The sequence below is a fragment of the Eubalaena glacialis genome, chromosome 17, assembly GCF_028564815.1.
Source record: "Eubalaena glacialis isolate mEubGla1 chromosome 17, mEubGla1.1.hap2.+ XY, whole genome shotgun sequence".
NCBI lineage: Eukaryota > Metazoa > Chordata > Mammalia > Artiodactyla > Balaenidae > Eubalaena > Eubalaena glacialis.
In genome coordinates this window covers 29,515,119-29,532,639 of record NC_083732.1, presented here as the reverse complement: position 1 = coordinate 29,532,639, position 17,521 = coordinate 29,515,119, and the positions used below count along the sequence as shown (strand labels likewise).

Genomic DNA, 17,521 nt, shown 5'->3' with positions numbered 1-17,521 from the left:
AATAAAGTGTACAATAAATGTAATGCACTTGAATCATCCCGAAACCATCCCCCCCAACTGGTCCATGGAAAAATTGTCTTCCGAGAAACTGGTCCCCGGTGCCAAAAAGGTTGGGGACTGCTGCATTAAGGTATCAAGGTGAACACCATTTAAAACTAACAATTGTCCTTGGAAGAATAAATATTATATAATCAAAATCCTCAATAGTTAACATTAAATTGTTTCTTGCCTCCCAACATTACTTTATTAGTACTTCTCAAACTGGGGCTACCTGGGTCCCAGCAGGTACACCTGATAACCAGAGGTGACAATAAGTTGCAGGATAAACACTACTCCAGTGCCAATTTTATTAATTGTAATAAGCCACTTAAAACATTTTATGTTAAAAATGAACATGCCTATAATACAGAGTAGAATGGAAATTTTGAGTAAATTTAGTAAAACATGAGACTTTAAAGAAGCAATGATCTGCTCCAAACTGTGCCTAAGGAATTTCTTCTCTGCTTTAAGGAATATTTTGATGGAACATCTGAAAAGCACTGGTATAAATTAGAATAATTTGTGAAAGTTTTTTGTTTCTCAAAAAAAAATTCAAGAAAATAATGTCTCCTGATTACGTGTAATTCCAGCTGAAAGTGATATAAAATGTTTTCATTGCAGAATATAGAGATCATTTATTAGGCACCAAGAACATCATAATTCATCTGTATATAGAACTCAGTTGTTGACAAGTTTCTGCTTCCATATATAACTGAAAACCAATATGTAAAAATATGCATAAATTAAACTCTTCGTATTTAGAAGAGGCCCTCTGCAGCTCACCTGGAGTAGATTTATTTTTTTATTTTTTTGATTTGAAAAATAAGTGATTTTTTTTTAACATCTTTATTGGAGTATAATTGCTTTACAATGGTGTGTTAGTTTCTGCTGCATAACAAAGTGAATCAGCTATACGTATACATACATCCCCATGTCTCCTCCCTCTTGTGTTAGTTCATACACGATTCTGTTTAAGGTTGGCTTTGTGGGTGCCATACTCAAAGCAATAAACAACAGATTAGAGGACAAACCTTGTTCCAGGAAACTAAGTTGACAGACTCACACACACACACACACACAAAACACATTTAAAATGTGTTATTTTCGACCATCTCTTATACACCAGACATTACCTCATATAATTATGAATATCCTGGGTGTTATTCTCTTTTTACACTCCGGATCAGAGAGATTGAGAAGAGCTGGGATTCAAAACAAATCATCAAACTCCAAAGCTTGTGATCTTTCTTCTGCAGAAAACTCAGCTTAATTCTTTAGGAAAGCAGGTGAGAGTGAGTTTAGAGAGTTTGCTATCTCTGGTAACAAAGAGTTTTTTTTCCTCGAAGTGTGGAACCTGAGTTATGTGTTAAATTTGTCTTCCCATAATAACTCATTAGCCAAACATCCCATGGTCCTGGCACGAAGCTAGATCCAAAACAGCCATAGTAGTGGGAGATTGGTATTTCATCTATCCACTCTTCTTCCTACCTGTAATAGTATAATTTACCTTCCTAAGATTCAAATGACTCTTTTACTTCTGGGTACCACTTGGATTCCCTTTGTGAATAAAATGGATTTTTATTTATTGTATTTCCAGGGAGCATGTGTTGATTCAGGACATACCCCCACCCCCCTTCTGCTGTTCATATCGCCACTTCCTCTCTCCTTTGCAGGATCAGTCCTCATGGAGATCCCATGAGTGAGTGCTCACAAAGCACTTAAAACAGTGCTTGGCAAATAATAAATGACCTTCAGGGGTTTTCCTTTTATGGAGACTCCATCAATTATGAGAAAATCAATTATGATGGCTTATTATTAACAGTGAATTAATATGAATTATAAAAGTACACATTTGCTCCTCCACTATTACCCACTGCCCAGCATAAAATAAAATAACCCAAAATAGAAGTCCAGATTTTATTAGAGAATATATCTAAAATACAATATTTATTAAGTTATGATATATTATTTGAATGGAAATATACTCTGTATCACAACTATAACAATCTTTACAGATAATACTTCATTTACATCCCTATATTTCAAAAGTCACTAAATTACAACATAATTCATATTTAAGATAACATTGCTACAAATATATAAGAATTTAAAATTTTTCTTTAATTTACCATATTGGAACCACAAACATTTATTTTATCTGATTTACATTACATAGGATCATGACTATTTTACCTGATTTATATTACACAGCTCAGTTTATCTCATTATATGGCTTTGCATTCAATCATCCTACTTTCTTATGTTTTAAAAATAGCATTTTAGTGAACAATTGTGAGTGCTCATTAGCCCACGTGCTATGAACAAAATCAAGGTACTTTTCTCCTACTCCTTATATTATTCTCTGTTACAAAAAGGCTATTACCATAAGCAAAGCACCAGTCACAGCAATTCTGTAAAGCCTGACAATTGGTCTAGGTTTTCACATTTTAGTAGTAAGAATGTCAGGTGAGAGATGAAGGGTCTAGAAAACCAGATAGATGCAAAGCAGCCAGGGTCCAATTCACCAAGGTAGACTTGCGCTTAGCTAAAGGGAAACCCAAAGACTCTTCATTGGACACTGGCTCTGGGACCATCTTATTTGAAGGAAGCTTTGATTTGTCTGTTTTTCAGTGGCTGAGTCGGGCGCCAGTTGTTCACCATCAGGTGTTCAGGTTCGCCCTCTGCGTTGAAGTTAAGGGTATAGAATTTCGATATCTAAAAGACAAAATCAAAGATGAAAAAATTAAAAATAAAAGTTTCACAGTAGTATTCAATTATGTGTTTGTGTTAAATCTTGAAATACATTCCCCAATATCCACAGTTCCATGTTGCAAAGTTCAAAATTTAATTTGATTCCCAATAGATATATAATCACATATAGGTCACATATATATGCTTTTATACAACAAATCAATTTCTATAAAATACACACAAAATCTTGCTGTCATTTGAAAGGAAATTTTCGGTGAGCTTGTTTTTTTTCCTCTTTTAATTCTATAATCAAACATCAAAAGCCTATAAAATAATTCTGAGATGTAAAGTAATACTAACAATTCTAGATCCCAATTAAGGTTTTGTTTTCTACCCCAGGGAAGATAAACGACAGCATCTGTACAATTAGATGAAGTGATCCAGGATCTGCAAATTCCGGGGCCAAATGATGGGCTGACATTTCTTCTTAAATTTATAGAAACACAGGAATGAATCTGCCCAAGCTGGGATTTCAAATCCTTATCATTGGTTAATTTTGATTCCCTTTTAAATTTGCATCAGTTCCCGGCACAGTGATGTGACATAGGCAGCCCTCAACCAGTTTCCTTCTTCTCTGAGGTTGTTTTTGCAAAGTGGCACTTCCCTTTCCTTAAGCATGACTTGATCTAAATGAAGAAGGGTGGTTTGGAAAGTAATGTAGCTGCCCATGAATCAATAGCCTTGAACCTGATCTCTTTGGTCCACTAATATTCCCTCGATCACCCCCCAGGAAGTCAACTTCATGTAAGTCAACTACCGTAACACGCACAACCATTGTCACCGCAGTGCACTGATCACTCAAACAGCACAAACTACACTGTATAGGAAATGTGTGTCTGGTCTAAGCTGCTAAAGCAACCTGGAGTGACTTTTAAGAGACACATTTTCTCTAAGGGATGACTCTCGCCTTTGTCAGGGTCCAGAAATGTATTCTGACATAAATAAACTGCAGTAAGCTCTTAGGTGAGTGAGCAGTAGGCTGGGAATTATCACCCATACCTATGCACCCTTGAATATAACATCTCTTTGTTCCCAGCCTCAGTTTCTTCATAGCTTACAAAAAAGCATTTATTAGGTGACGGACACCTTTCTCATGTAATCTTCAATTTTACTCAACTTTAGAGTAAAAAAGAAAAAATTGCCTAAGGTTATAGTTAACAACAACAAATACTTATTGAGTGCTGATTATATCTGCTAAGCACTGTTGTTGGCACTAGTTGCACAGCTAGAAACAGCAAGAGGAGGATTAAAGCCCAGGTCTGTCTGACTCCAAAGGCCTGGACTAAATGCTCCACCTGACTTTAGCAAACAGACCTGCTCACTGCTAACAGAGATGGGTTCTTTGAGCACGAGCCAGGTCACGCTTTCCAGGAGAGGAGGGGTGGTCAGTGAGCCGGGGTAGGTCCAGTAGTCCAAGCTTTCAGGAAGGAGGCCACGAGGATCAAAGTTAGTGAAGTCAGCACTCTTACCCTGGAACAAGGCAAATACACGGGTTAAAAATGTCACATGATCAGAGTAGGGGGGAGGCAGGAGAATAGGAAACAGAAATATTCCCCTCTGGTACCCAGAAAACTTTCAAATTTTTTAAAGAGAAGTTCCATGTTCACCAGAAAACAGAATAAAACAAATTAACAGAAGACATTTGACATGGAAATTTAGATTGGCAGATATGAGCAAGAGAACCTGACTATTAATTTCACCTATCCATTTTCTCATCTTGTCCTCTAAAACAGAGGTACCCAACCTTTTTGGCCGGTTTCGTGGAAGACAATTTTTCCACGGACAATTTTTCCAGGGGAGGGGTGGAATGGTTTGGGGACGATTCAAGCGCATTACATTTACTGTGCACTTTATTTCTTTATTACATTGTAATATATAATGAAATAATTATACAACTCACCATAATGCAGAATCAGTGGGAGCCCTGAGCTTGTTTTCACTTGACACCCACTGATAGGGTTTTGATATGAGTCCTCAAGCAATTGATTTATTATGGTCTCTGTGCAGTCAAACCTCTCTACTAATGATAATCTGTGTTTGCAGCCGCTCCCCAGCACTAGCATCACCGCCTCAGCTCCACCTCAGATCATCAGACATTAGATTCTCATAAGGAGCGCGCAACCTAGATCCCTCGCATGTGCAGTTCACAGTAGGGTTCGCGCTCCTATGAGAATCTAATGCTGCCACTGATCTGACAGGAGGTGGAGCTCAGGCAGTAATGTGAGCGATGGGGAGCGGCTGTAAATACAGATGAAGCTTCGCTCACTTGCCCACCACTCACCTCCTGCTGTGCGGCCCAGTTCCTAACAGGCCACTGACCGGTACTTGTCTGTGGCCTGGGGGTTGGGGACCCCTGCTCTAAAATAATCCCTTGTATTTTTCTTTAAGTCATTAACTGATCATACCCAGTATTTAAAGTGAAATTGCTGCCACTGAAATGATGCAATTTTAGGTTGCTGTAACAGAAAATATATAGTATCCTTGATGAGGAGGTAATTGTCTTGCTGTCCTGTTTGATGGCTCGGTCAGAACTGAAGAACTGTATTCAGTTCCGGACACCATGCTTTTAGAGCAACAGAAGCAACAGGAAAGAGTTACTGGAAGAGTGACAAGTTTGCTGCAAAGACACAACTGTCATGTAAGACTAGTTAAAGGGGACTAAAGATAATTAGCCTGGGGGTAGGTAAAAGGCTGATAGAGAATAGGGTCAAGTGGAAGGAAGATTAAGTTTTGCTTTGTTTTTTTTGTTTTTTTTTTGAGGTATAATTGACATGTTATATTAGTTTCAGGAATACAATGTAAAGATTCAATATTTGAATATGTTGTGAAATGATCACCCACAATAAGTCAACACCTGTCAACATATATAGTTACAGAATTTTCTTTTCTTGTGATAAGAACTTTTAAATCTACTCCTAGCAACTTTCAAGTAGGCAATACAGTATTATTAACTATAGACAATAGAGTACTTATTTTGACTTATTTATAAGTCATCCCCATGACTTATTTTATAACCGAAAATTTGTACCTTTTGACCCCTTTCACCCATTTTGGCCTCACCCCCACCTCTGGCAACCACCAATCTATTCTCTGTATTTTTGAGCTGGTTTTTTGTTTGTTTGTTTGTTTTGTTTTTCTTATTTATTTAGATTCCACATATGAGTTCATATGGTATTTGTCTTTCTTTCTTTGACTTATCTCACTTAGCCTAATGCCCTCAAGGTCCATCCATGTTGTCACAAATGGCATGATTTCATTCTTTTTTATGGCTGAATCCATTATCTCTATCTATCTATATACCACATTTTCTTTATACATTTATTTGTTACTGGATGCTTAGGCTGTTTCTGTCTTGGCAATTGTAAATAATGCTCCAGTGAATGAGGGGGTGCATATATCTTTTTGAATTAGTGTTGTAGGATCAGGTTTATTCTATATGAATCAAGAGAGTCAAGCTCAGGGTAACAGGTGAGCATTTCAGAAGATAGATGCTGCTTCAATTTGAGGATGAGTTTTATAAAGCCAGGTTGCTACTGCTGATGGTAGTATTTATAAGCAGATGCTCCATGACCTCAGCACAACTGTGTTGTGGAGCGGATTTAAACATGAATTCAAAGAGGTCATAGAATATAAATCTCCACAAAGCATGACTTTACTTGTCATGTTCACCACTGTATTTCCTAGATTAACCAAGTGACCAGCATGTAGTAAGTACTCAGCAAATATCTGCTGTATGAATGAGTGAATAATTTGACCAGATGATCTTTCAGCCTCCTTGCAATCATGATTTTCTCTGATGCTTGCATATGGATGTTCAAATGATGGGAAGCAAGATTAAATAAATACAAGTCTTAAAATTATACAAGCATTAGGATCAACTTTGGGATAAAGATAAGTTAAATAAACGCATAAGCAACATTTTACCTTTATTAACTGCTCATCTAGGCACCACACGTCAAACCGAGACTACTCAATTTGAGCAAAAGAACTTTCAGGGGCTTCCCTGGGGGCGCAGTGGTTGAGAATCTGCCTGCCAATGCAGGGGACACGGGTTCAAGCCCTGGTCTGGGAAGATCCCACATGCCGTGGAGCAACTAGACCCGTGAGCCACAATTACTGAGCCTGCGCGTCTGGAGCCTGTGCTCCGCAACAAGAGAGGCCGCGATAGTGAGAGGCCCGCGCACCGCAATGAAGAGTGGCCCTCGTTTGCCGCAACTAGAGAAAGCCCTCGCACAGAAACGAAGACCCAACACAGCCATAAATTAATTAATTAATTAATTTAAAAAAAAAAAAGAATTTTCAAAAATGAGTGGGGTATGGAAAATAGGTACCTTATTCAGGTGGCAAAAAATTCAACTATACCTTTGTTTTAATGGAATCCAGCACATCAACGACTTTCTGGAGGCCTGGTTTAGCATCACCAATCTATAGAAAGAGACAAGCGACAAGATAGTGTATTCCGGTTGGCACTACACCAGCTTTTGATTAGGGCAGCTCTATGGTAAAATTTCTCCAAATAGCTAACCAATACCCACCATTTGCTACATGCCACCCATCAGTCTTAGTTTGATTTCCCTACTTTCACTGACAACCTCCTTCTGCTTCTGCCCCTGTAGTTCCCCTAAAATTACCTTCTCAAATGTCACCAGTGATCTCCAACTGCCAAAGCAAAGAGCACTGTTCACGTGCTTACTTTAAGCTTCATGTAGGATTTTACGCTATTGCCTTCCCTCCTTTTAAAAATTCTCCCCTCTTTTGGCTTTCCTTCTGCCCTCCAGCCTCCCAAATCTCCCTTGACTCCTGTATTCCTTTTTAGTCATTTAATCAGCATCTTTCCTTACAGTTTGCAGTTTCTTAGGGTTGCTTGCTGAGCAGTTTTATCCTCCCTCTTCATGCTTTCCTTGGATGATTTCATATACACTTGTAGCTTCCACCTTGACACAGGATTTCCAGGAACCATGAATCTGCAGCCCAGACCTTTCTCCACTGGGTTTACAACTATCCAGAGGGCAGCTCAACCTGTATGACCTACTCTTGTTGCCTGAATTCTCCAATATGGAATCACTGCCCTTCACTTCTCCAAAACTTGGTCTTAATTTAGCACTATCATAAAATAGTACTATCTAGCTTAAGGTTGAATGAAAAAAAAATACTAGTGTTCATCCAAAATATGCCTCTTTCTCATTTCACATTTCATATGTATATACCCTTCACATTTACATCCAAATGGTACCTATGAAATACCTCTGCAATTGTCTTTTTGTCCTCCATCTCTACTGCTACTAGCAGATACATGGGAAAATAAGCCTGAAAATACTTCAGAGCCAAAGGTATTTCCCAGGCTCTTTGTAGAATGTCCTATTTGTTATGAATGTTCTGTCCGGTTAATCTTTTTTGAAAACAGGGGATGAAAAGAATTGGGCCATCAACTAACCTTCAGAAAAATACCCAAAACAGCCAGTCCGTCAGGTTGTTGCACTGCTTTTCCAAACTCCCCGTACTTGGTGTTCCAGTGAACCAAGTGGAGCTAAAGTAGGAGACAAAACCACAAACAACAAATGATTTACATGATAAAAGCCTACACAGCTATCTAGCGATCTTTTCTTCACAGCTAGAGGTTACTAAAGAAAGTGAAAATGTGGATAATTTTAAATCTAAACTTGTATTTTAATTCTAATTGGCATAATGTCAAGTGATTCCTTCAACAACTCTAAGACAAAGAGTTGCATACTTTTGAGGAAAGACAGGAAGTTTATTTCTAGATTTCCATTAAAACAGGATCCTCCAATTTGAATTCATTAATTTTGTGCAAATGGAGGTCTTAGAGAAAGTTTTGCAGGATTAATAGTAATATCACAAATAAAAGTTATAAAAAGCAAATGTGAAGGTCCTTTGTAAAAGAGGTGGTTTGAGTTTACAAAATTAAGCTTTTGAAAGAAAAAAAGTCTATCTTACCTCTGCAGCATATTTCTTTTTATCCACAGTATGCTCAGAACCTTGCTCATCGGACGAACCCCAGTGAAAGTGAAACTGAATCAATCTGTAGGTGCCAGTGAGGGGTCCTCCCTCCAGCACTAAAATTTAAAAAATATACATATATACACACACACACATTTACATACACACACACTCATACATATGCACGTGAAACACACACTACTGAATATTACAATCTTGAATCCCATTTTATAGTACTAAATTTATGCCTGAACCAACATTTTCACTCTGTGAAAATTAAATCTAGACTCAGGTTTAGTCTACAGAGCTAAAGAGGATCATTTCAACTGTTTTTTGTTTTTTTTTCCTCACTTGTGTTGACTGAAGGATGGATGCTTTTCCCATCTGTTTTCTGAGCACAGTGGCACTTCTCTTCCAGATTTTTTTTGGACCTCCTCATAGGTTCAGGTTCAGGTTCAGGTTCAGAGAGGAAATTTTCAGGGGAACTATGAATTCCTCTGTGAATCAGTGAGGAAGTGCCCACAGCTGCTCGCCAGTGCTGGTCTGCTGCACACCTGCAAGCTGAGGAATCTCTCCTCTGCCATGGCCCAGTGACTGACCTTCAGCCAGCTTTGCTAACCTCTGATACCAGTTCTTACCAGAATTTGTGAAACAATAAGCATTCCCTTGAGCTTAACAACATAAAATCAATTTTCCTTACACAGGCTTACAATTTTCCTCACACAGCAGATTGTCGCTGCTACTAATTAGCTTTATACCCTTAAAATGTTCTATTTGACTTTCTGATTTTAATTTGCTCATCTGTAGAATGGATACCTCCAATTATTTACTACTTCACTAAGAATTGACTGATCATCTGTGAGAGGCAGTGCATAATGCTTTCTTGAAATTCTAACTTTAATAATCATCCCATCCCATGATTCTACTGTTCTGGTATTAATGTAACTTTGTTATACTTAAATCCATATTAGAAATCACATTCTTAGACTATAGTCTATCTGTAGATAATTAATGAGCTGTGTCTTAAGAGAGGATTAAAATAGTAAGAAATCACTCTTTCCCCCATTCCCTCCAAAAAGCCTTTTACCTAATTTATATGTATTAATGGGACTTAACTGATATATTTAAAACTTTTTAAAATTAGTTTAGTTCTACTACTTCAATTTTATATCTCTAGAACTGGGATTAGAACACCTTTTGCTATAAGTGTATTTTATTAGCTTTGGTTTATAATTCCACAGAGTAATGAGCCCAAACTAATTTTGGCTTTGTAAAACCAAGGGACAAAGTCTGTACAAAAAAGCTTGTTCGCTCAACTTCACCTAAATATGCTTAGATGGTAGCAATACCCATTCATCTATTCAAAGAAAAGATAAAGCTGGCTGGAAGATATTTAGGCAGTCAGGCCTTTCTATGGCTCCTGATACAAACTCTGGCTGCCAGGTCTGCCTTACAATACGACGGAGAAGAAAAGAATAAAAAATAAAGAAAGAGAGAACAAATTATAAATGGTATTACATTACAGATCTCTTAAGAAACATGAATTTGGATGTATTCTGATAATATCACATCTCTTGAAACTTAAAAACAACTTTTATTGTAAAAGTGTTTTTCTAAATCTAAGGAAAGAATTATCCTTATATTCCCAAAATAGACTTTTTCCAAAATGAAGGAATTCCCATTTTTCATAATTATATATACCCTTAAAACAAAATACATGTTTATAAGGTAAATTGATACCAAAATTAATTCCTCTATAATAACTTTTTTAAACTACTAACTAACTGGCTGATCATAAAAACCATTTGTAATATCATTAATTCTACCAAGTGGCAAAATTAGTTAAATAAAACCGTAGTAAGCATCTGCGATAACTGATCTTATTTCAGAAAAGATTTAGGATTAGGCAAGAGTATATGAGCTTTTATTAAATAAGGCTTTCTAATACTAAAAAAAAAAAACAAAACACTCTAGGTTCAAAGATTAAACATTTTCAGGGCTAATCTATTATTCCCAGATACCTGTTTGAACTCCTGTTAAAATAAAACTATGTTGTTATGTAGATTAGAAGCCCACTGTAATTAGGAAAGGTATTAAATTCTTAAAGTTTAATTGCTACAAAAAGCATTTCTGGTCTTCTTCAACTAATTGGTCATTCCTCAGCAAATTCTTAGCATGGAGTTTAGTCAATGAAATCCCTCAAAACATTGTTATAATAATAAATTGCCATCAACTCTAATAAAGGTAGCATACATCTTTTTATTTGAGAAATAGGAAAGACAAGGTTAAAGATGGAGCTTACGCAATATTCTGGATCTACTTATTTTTTTACTTAATTTGATTGCTCCAAGCCATTTTCTAAACTACCCCAGTTTAAAATAAAACCTGTTTTTCTAATGCAAAAATAATTTTAAAGAATATCAGAAATTGCTGATATTCTTTTAAAAATTGTTTTTTTTTCCTCTGTAAAATCTGTTAGTGGGGCTCTGAAGAGTCAATCACCTCTTGTACACAGAAATGTTTTCCACAAGTGATGATAGAGATACATAAATGGGGTTTTCTACTCAAAGACTCAATGTCTTTTTCAAGACCCCTCCAAACTTAATTTAAATCCAAATCTCAAAACCAAGAGCCCCAGAAGATTTTAACTTTTTGATCTTCCATCAGTTATACATACTATATATAAAACACAAAATAAGCACTAAATGTAATATTATAATCTGTCTTCCTATACATATTACTTACGTAAATTATACATTACTCGTGAAAAGTAAGAGATTCATTCCAGTAATATTGAAATAAATTAGATAATTATGCAAATTAAAGACTAAAAATTTAATGTTAAAAATTGTTTTCCTTCTTGATCACTTTATTATTATTTAATATAAGATGCATCCAAATAAGAAACTAAAGACCTTGGTGAATGTCAATAATCTCTCTTAAATCCAAAATATAAATAAACTATTCCCAATAATCCTTAGTTTAAAACTAAAATTTAAGGGATTTCCTATTAATGAAGTAAATGAATAAGTCTACTAAAAACACATTTCTAGCAGGTGAATAATTTTCTCTATGAATAATTTGAAATTTATTAAATCGGTTTTGGTTTTTCGGCAGTGGTCAATAATCCTAGGGCTACCTACTAAGGTTAAAAAAACAAATGTCAGTGTAGACAAATCTGAGAAATAGACACCCACATTCCATTTCTTTTTATGTAGTGAAATGTTTAGCTGTCACTTTCACTAGTGTAAGCACAATTAAGATTCAAGAGAACAGAAATTTTCAGTTTCAGGTTTATGGCAATTGTACGAGAGTAAAAAAAAAGTAACTCTTTGACATGAACATAATTAAATACAGTGTCTAGAATGCTTTTGTCAGTTTTATAGAAGCTTAGGGTTCTGCTCACACCATTAACAGTATGCAGGACAAGCCCTTCCATTTTTTGTTGTTTTGTTTCCTTTTAACTTATAATTGTTTGTAAAAGGAAAATGTTAAAGCTTCAAAAGCAAGTCCCTGAAAATCAAGCAGGACTCTTGTATGACGATCCATTGTATCATACAAACAATGATCTGCTTGAAATGAGCACAGGTAAACTCAGCTTCCTTCCTTCTCTTTCTTGAAATAATAAAAACAGATAAAAATATTCCAGTTTCTAAAAGCAGAAATGATATGAGAGTTGTATATGGGTTGGCCCAATAATTCAAGCATTGGTTTTTCAATATTTGCCTCTAACTTTGCTATAAAGCAGGAGAGTTTTAAATTCATTAATAAAAGTTAATAAGTTAGCAGGAGTTAATAATTTGACTACTATTCTTTTATCCCAGACGAAGCATGTAATAAAAGATCTCAAGCAGGAAGATTTATTTTTTAATAATTAAAAAACAAAACCTAACAGGATTAACAATTTTTCATTAATTTAAGGTGGTTTATTTTTAAAGGAATTTAGAAGATTGATGAGAGCTTTAACCCAAGCTTGTAGTTAAAGCCTATTAACTCCACATTTAAAAAGATTTCTCTCAAGCTTAAACATAGCAATAAATTCTACCAGTTCAGTTCCTTATACCCAAGTATTTAAGTTTGGGTATAAGATAACATTTAGGATACATCTGAAAATCTGAGGCTATGAGAAGTTCTAAAAGACTGAAATCTCACTGGGGGTGGAGGGGGGAAGTAAATGAACTGAAGCATTTAAATACAGAAAATAAAGGATATCTAAAAATGTTAACACCATGAAAATAATTCCTAACAAAAAGAGATGATAAACTGTCCATTTTAAAAAACTGAGTGACCAAAATGAAAAATTATTTTTCGACTTAAGTGAACAGAAAAGTATATCAGTTTTTAAAAACATGGTACAAGTACGAACACACTAAATATTAACTATGATGGTCCTTCAAATATTCTTATTCAATTTCTATTTTTAAGTGGTTGCCATTTAGTCTCATTCCAACAAACTAGGAAGGAGATGATTAGCAAGGAACTTAAACTCTTGAGCGTTCTGTTTCTTCATGTTTATTTTAAGTGGGTTTGACTAGAGTATCTACCATTTGTTCTAACTTGAGAGTCTAGGATCTTAAAAAAAAAGTCTAAAGGGTGTTTCTCTGCATGGGATGATTGGTTTTGTTTCACTTTGTTTTCTTTTTTCTATCCTGTAGATGTGTTTTCCCTTAACATCAACATTTAATATATTCTGTATTCTAGAAAAAAAAATGCTTCCTTGTTTAATCAAAACAACTGCAAATGTTGAAGAGGTATGGGCAAAATTACAAAGGAGTCTTTCATATGTAAAGGAGAACAAGTCTTTCTAACATTCACTCCTCTTGTTTTTACTGTACCTCTTGCCTGGCTCTCTCAAGTCCCCCATGTTTCCTACTTCCTTTTGCCTGGAGTCTCCTCCAAGACACTGATATCCTTCAAGCCTCATCCTTCAACCACAAACTTTATTCACCCTGAAAAGTCTTTTCTGACTTGCTCAGGCCAACTCCAAACCTGCTTTCCATATTTGCTTGGAATACTTCCTTGTTGCACTTATCAAAGTGACTGTCAGCATCTATTATTTCTATGTCTTTCTACTTGAGGTATCCCCATCATGGCCTCCGGGGATGCAGGAGAGGGACCAGGACTCCATCCTGCCCTCAAGATGCCTAGCTTGTCTTACGTATAAGTGGTGTTCGTAAGAATTTTTTTTTTTTTTTTTGCATAAAAACTAAGTGAATAATACCTCTGTCTCTAAAGACACGGGTTTGAGCCTCTATCTGAACCACTTGATTTTCATCTGTTTCACAATCTAAACATGGCCAGTTGTTTTAGTAATGTATGTGTTATTCACCAGAAGTAGTTAGACAAACGTGGCTAGCTCTCATCAGTTCCTGCTTATGTAGAAATCCATCAGAACTTGACATATTCATGGTAAAACATATTACTATGTAATAATGTCATATATAAAATCAGTACATAGTTTAATATAATAAACGGCATATTTGGGACAATATAAAAGTAAGATTTTAAAATACCATCAAGTGATGGGAAGTAATTTTAAAGCTAATTAAAAACTTAATTCAAAAAACTTATCAGAGGTGCAGTAGCTACAGCAATTGCCTAATAAAGGGAGTCAAATGGTGTGCAGACCCGACAAGAGCAATGGTCATTTATTGAGGAATTATTAGCTGCCAGGCACTAGGCTTTATATGTCTGTCCCATTCAATCCTTCCTCTGTAATAGATACTACTGCTACTCCAATTTTACAGTTAAGAAAACAAAAACTTAGGTTAAGTTACTATCACTCCCAAGAGGGGAGGAAGGAAGAATTTTTTCAAAACTGTACTGAATACATTGGATAGCTACTGAAAGAGAATAGTCAACTCTATTATAATGACTGTAATTACATTTATATACCATGTGAGTACTATAGGTCATTACTCCAACATTCTGACAGCATTATTGAATGTTGTCTCTATCTTCCCTCATTTTGACCCAATGCTCCCCGCCCCCCCCAGACTCCCACACCACCACACATAATGTGTTTGTAGCTCCATTCACTCGGTGCCCTTCAGAGGAAAGCACTCAGGAAAATAGGACACTGGCAACGAAATCAAGGGGATTGTTCTCCTATTTCTAAGCAAGAAAAAAAGAACCATTCAAAGGGCGTTCTGTAAACAGCTTTACTACAAATAAATTATGGTAATTGGTTTTGTCAATAATGGACCAGGTATGTCCAACCAACTCTAAAACATTTTCCTTTGTGGAATGAATTTCTGGGTGGATACCAAGATACACGGCCACCTTTATCACACTAGCCCAATGCTGAGAAAATATTTGTAAATACAATGTTTCCAAGAATTTCAGGATTTTAAAGTATTAGGTTTTCATCACTCTTCTCACTGCTACCTTGAAGATCACCCTAGGATGTGCTTTTTATTGGATAGGCATCAATTCTGGGAAACAAATATTTTAGAAAGAGTCTTAAAAGTTCAATTTTTGCAGATCTCATCTTTGCTGATCTCTGGGGACCTTGCCTTTTGTGACTTTTCCCAGGCATATCACAGTTATTCAATGCCCTACATAGAAACCAGGAATTTTACAGGGAGAGACAGCCGCTGCCACTTCAAAGTAATTAGCCTACTCCTCAGAGACCTCAACCTAATGAAGATTATCAGAGTGTAGTATTACAGGGGTCCTGCTGCTGCTCCTGTTAAGCTGGGAAAACAGCTACTGGCTGAAATGCACAAGTTACTTTTTAAACACTGACCTGCTTTGTCCTGGGAGTCATCAAACTCCACGTTGAAAGAGTGACCGTTGTTGATAATTCTCCGGGAGGTCGCTTGCTCATAGCAAAGAGACAGAGGCTTCAGGGTAGGGTCATGAACGGCTGCCTGGGTGTGGATGTCAACGGGGGACTGGCGCTCTCCCTTGGCGATGGGGAAGTCCTTATGCCATTGCTCAGGTCCTGAGTTTGAGAACAGACGTGTGAACCCCCCAATGTGGGGAAGGGCACATGCAGACCCCTAGAAAAGGGCAATGACTCTGGAGCCAAACTGCTCAGCTCCAATTTTGGCGGCACCACCGAACAGCTGAATAACCTTTGGGAAAACACTTAACCTGTGCCTTAGTTTTCTGATTTGTATTAGGGGGTAATAATAACATCTAGCTTATAGAGGTTGGTGTGAGAATTAGAATCAATACATGTAAAGCTTTTAGAACAAGTAGTGAGCGCCATATAAATATTAGCCATTTTTATGCTCCTTTTACTGAAATTGAGCAACTGACACTGGGTTTGTGATTAGTATTTGGGATACGCAAGCTCACTTAAGACACATCAGCAGATCGGATTCCTTTCTCTAGTCCTCGGACTAGATGTAAGGACAGAGTCAACTGCTCAGGCCCGGGCACCCCTCCTTTAATGGTCAGGATCCCCATAACCTGGGGATCCCCAAACCCCTAAAGATGTTCAAAGATGCGCCAGACACATCTTTCCCTTGCCTTTGCTGGCCCGGTAGAACCCAGATCTGCGGCCTTGATAAAGCTGGGTTCCTGGTGACCTCCTAACATAAGAAGTCGAGAGATGAAGGGAAAACTCAGAAATCAGCGCAAAGGATTCAGACCAGCCCAAGAAAATGCCCCGGAACAGTTCGTGCTGAGAGTCTTAGCCACAGGTGGTGCTGAGGATGAAGTTGGGGAGGTGAAGGGGGTTCCGTAATTTCTCTGCGATCAACAACTAAAATGTTTCCTTACAACCCTTCCTAGTTTATTCCTGGGTCGGGATAGGATGGACTCCGGCTCGTGACCCTGGAGGGGCTGTCCGTGGGTCCCGCGGCTGCGGCTGCGCACCCCTTTCCCCGGGTCCTGCGCGCCGCAGCGGGACGCAGGGATTCCTCGACAGTGGTCTCGGGCTCTGCGCTGGGGGCATCCCGCGCCTGGGAGCGGCGGGCGGGGCGGGCGCCGGAGGCGCACCTGAGCCTCGGGTGCTCCGGACGGCAGCGGTTAACAGTTGGTGCGGGCGCTGCGGGTACCGGGGCCCCGGGCGCCGCGCCGCGCCGCCCGCCGCCCGCACTCACCGTTGTGCTTGCCGTATCCCCAGTGATGGGACATGGTCGCGCCGTAGGTCCGCGCAGAGGAGTTGGCGCGGATCGCGGCGGCTGCTCGGGCGCCTGCAACGTGTGTCCGCGGGTCGCGCCGTCGCCGGCTTTTATAAGGCTCCCGCCAACTTCGTGCTTGGGGGCGGCCCGGGGGAGGGGGCCCCGGGTGGACCTGGGCGACGCGGGGAGGAGGTGACAGGCGGAGGTGATCTCCCCGCGCTCGGGGCGGGCCGGGCTGGCGAGGGTCCGGGGGCGGGGAGAACGCCCTTCCGGCGGGCGCTCGGCCAGGCTCAGGAGCTCCTCTCCCAACGCCCGGCTCGCTCGGCCCGCGGCCCGGGCCCCGGGTCCCTGGGCAGCCACGAGGCTCCGAGCCCTCCGCGCGTGTGGAGGCGGCGGCGGGAGCTGCTCCTGGGCTCCTGGGTTGGACTGGGCTGCGGAGCGTCTACGTGCACCCCATCCCCCTCCGGGGCGCTGAGGCTGGCGGCAGCGCTGACAGCTCGGGACCCGGGCCCGGTGCCTCTCATCCCCTGTCCCCTTTGTGATCGCATCCTTGGCCTCGGAGCCCTCCCGCCCCGCCCCATCGGCCCCACCCGCGCCGAGGTCTCCAGCCCGGAGGGTTGCTGACCGGTATCCCCGGCCCTGGGCCGGCAAGCTCGGTTAGGAGCTATGACCTTGGGGCAAATAGGGATACGGTCCCT

At 39.0% G+C, this 17,521-nt stretch overlaps 1 protein-coding gene across 2 annotated transcripts; it reads right to left on the bottom strand.

The window, feature by feature from the left end:
* Nucleotides 1–1,942: 1,942 nt before the first annotated feature.
* Nucleotides 1,943–16,919, bottom strand: CA2 (carbonic anhydrase 2). Of its 2 annotated transcripts, XM_061171759.1 has the most exons (7): nucleotides 16,803–16,919; nucleotides 15,497–15,694; nucleotides 8,746–8,864; nucleotides 8,225–8,317; nucleotides 7,153–7,215; nucleotides 4,105–4,260; nucleotides 1,943–2,754 (listed from the first exon to the last, which is right to left on the bottom strand). In XM_061171759.1, the coding sequence occupies exons 1-7, from the start codon at nucleotides 16,834–16,836 to the stop codon at nucleotides 2,635–2,637; spliced, it is 783 nt and encodes a 260-aa protein (XP_061027742.1). In that variant the 5' UTR covers nucleotides 16,837–16,919; the 3' UTR covers nucleotides 1,943–2,634. The 2 variants fall into 2 exon arrangements, with proteins under 2 accessions (XP_061027742.1, XP_061027743.1); XM_061171760.1 differs by lacking the exons at nucleotides 8,746–8,864; nucleotides 16,803–16,919 and having other exon boundaries at nucleotides 15,497–15,665.
* Nucleotides 16,920–17,521: the final 602 nt, after the last annotated feature.

What these genes read in the sequence shown, in the direction of transcription:
- CA2 (XM_061171759.1), bottom strand. Translation starts at nt 16,836, where the DNA reads ATGTCCCATCACTGGGGATACGGCAAGCACAACG. An exon ending in AAAAGAAATATGCTGCAGAG is followed by an intron (nt 8,318 to 8,745) that starts GTAAGATAGACT and finishes CTCCTACTTTAG; the next exon opens with CTCCACTTGGTTCACTGGAA. An exon ending in TTTTGGGTATTTTTCTGAAG is followed by an intron (nt 7,216 to 8,224) that starts GTTAGTTGATGG and finishes CTCTTTCTATAG; the next exon opens with ATTGGTGATGCTAAACCAGG.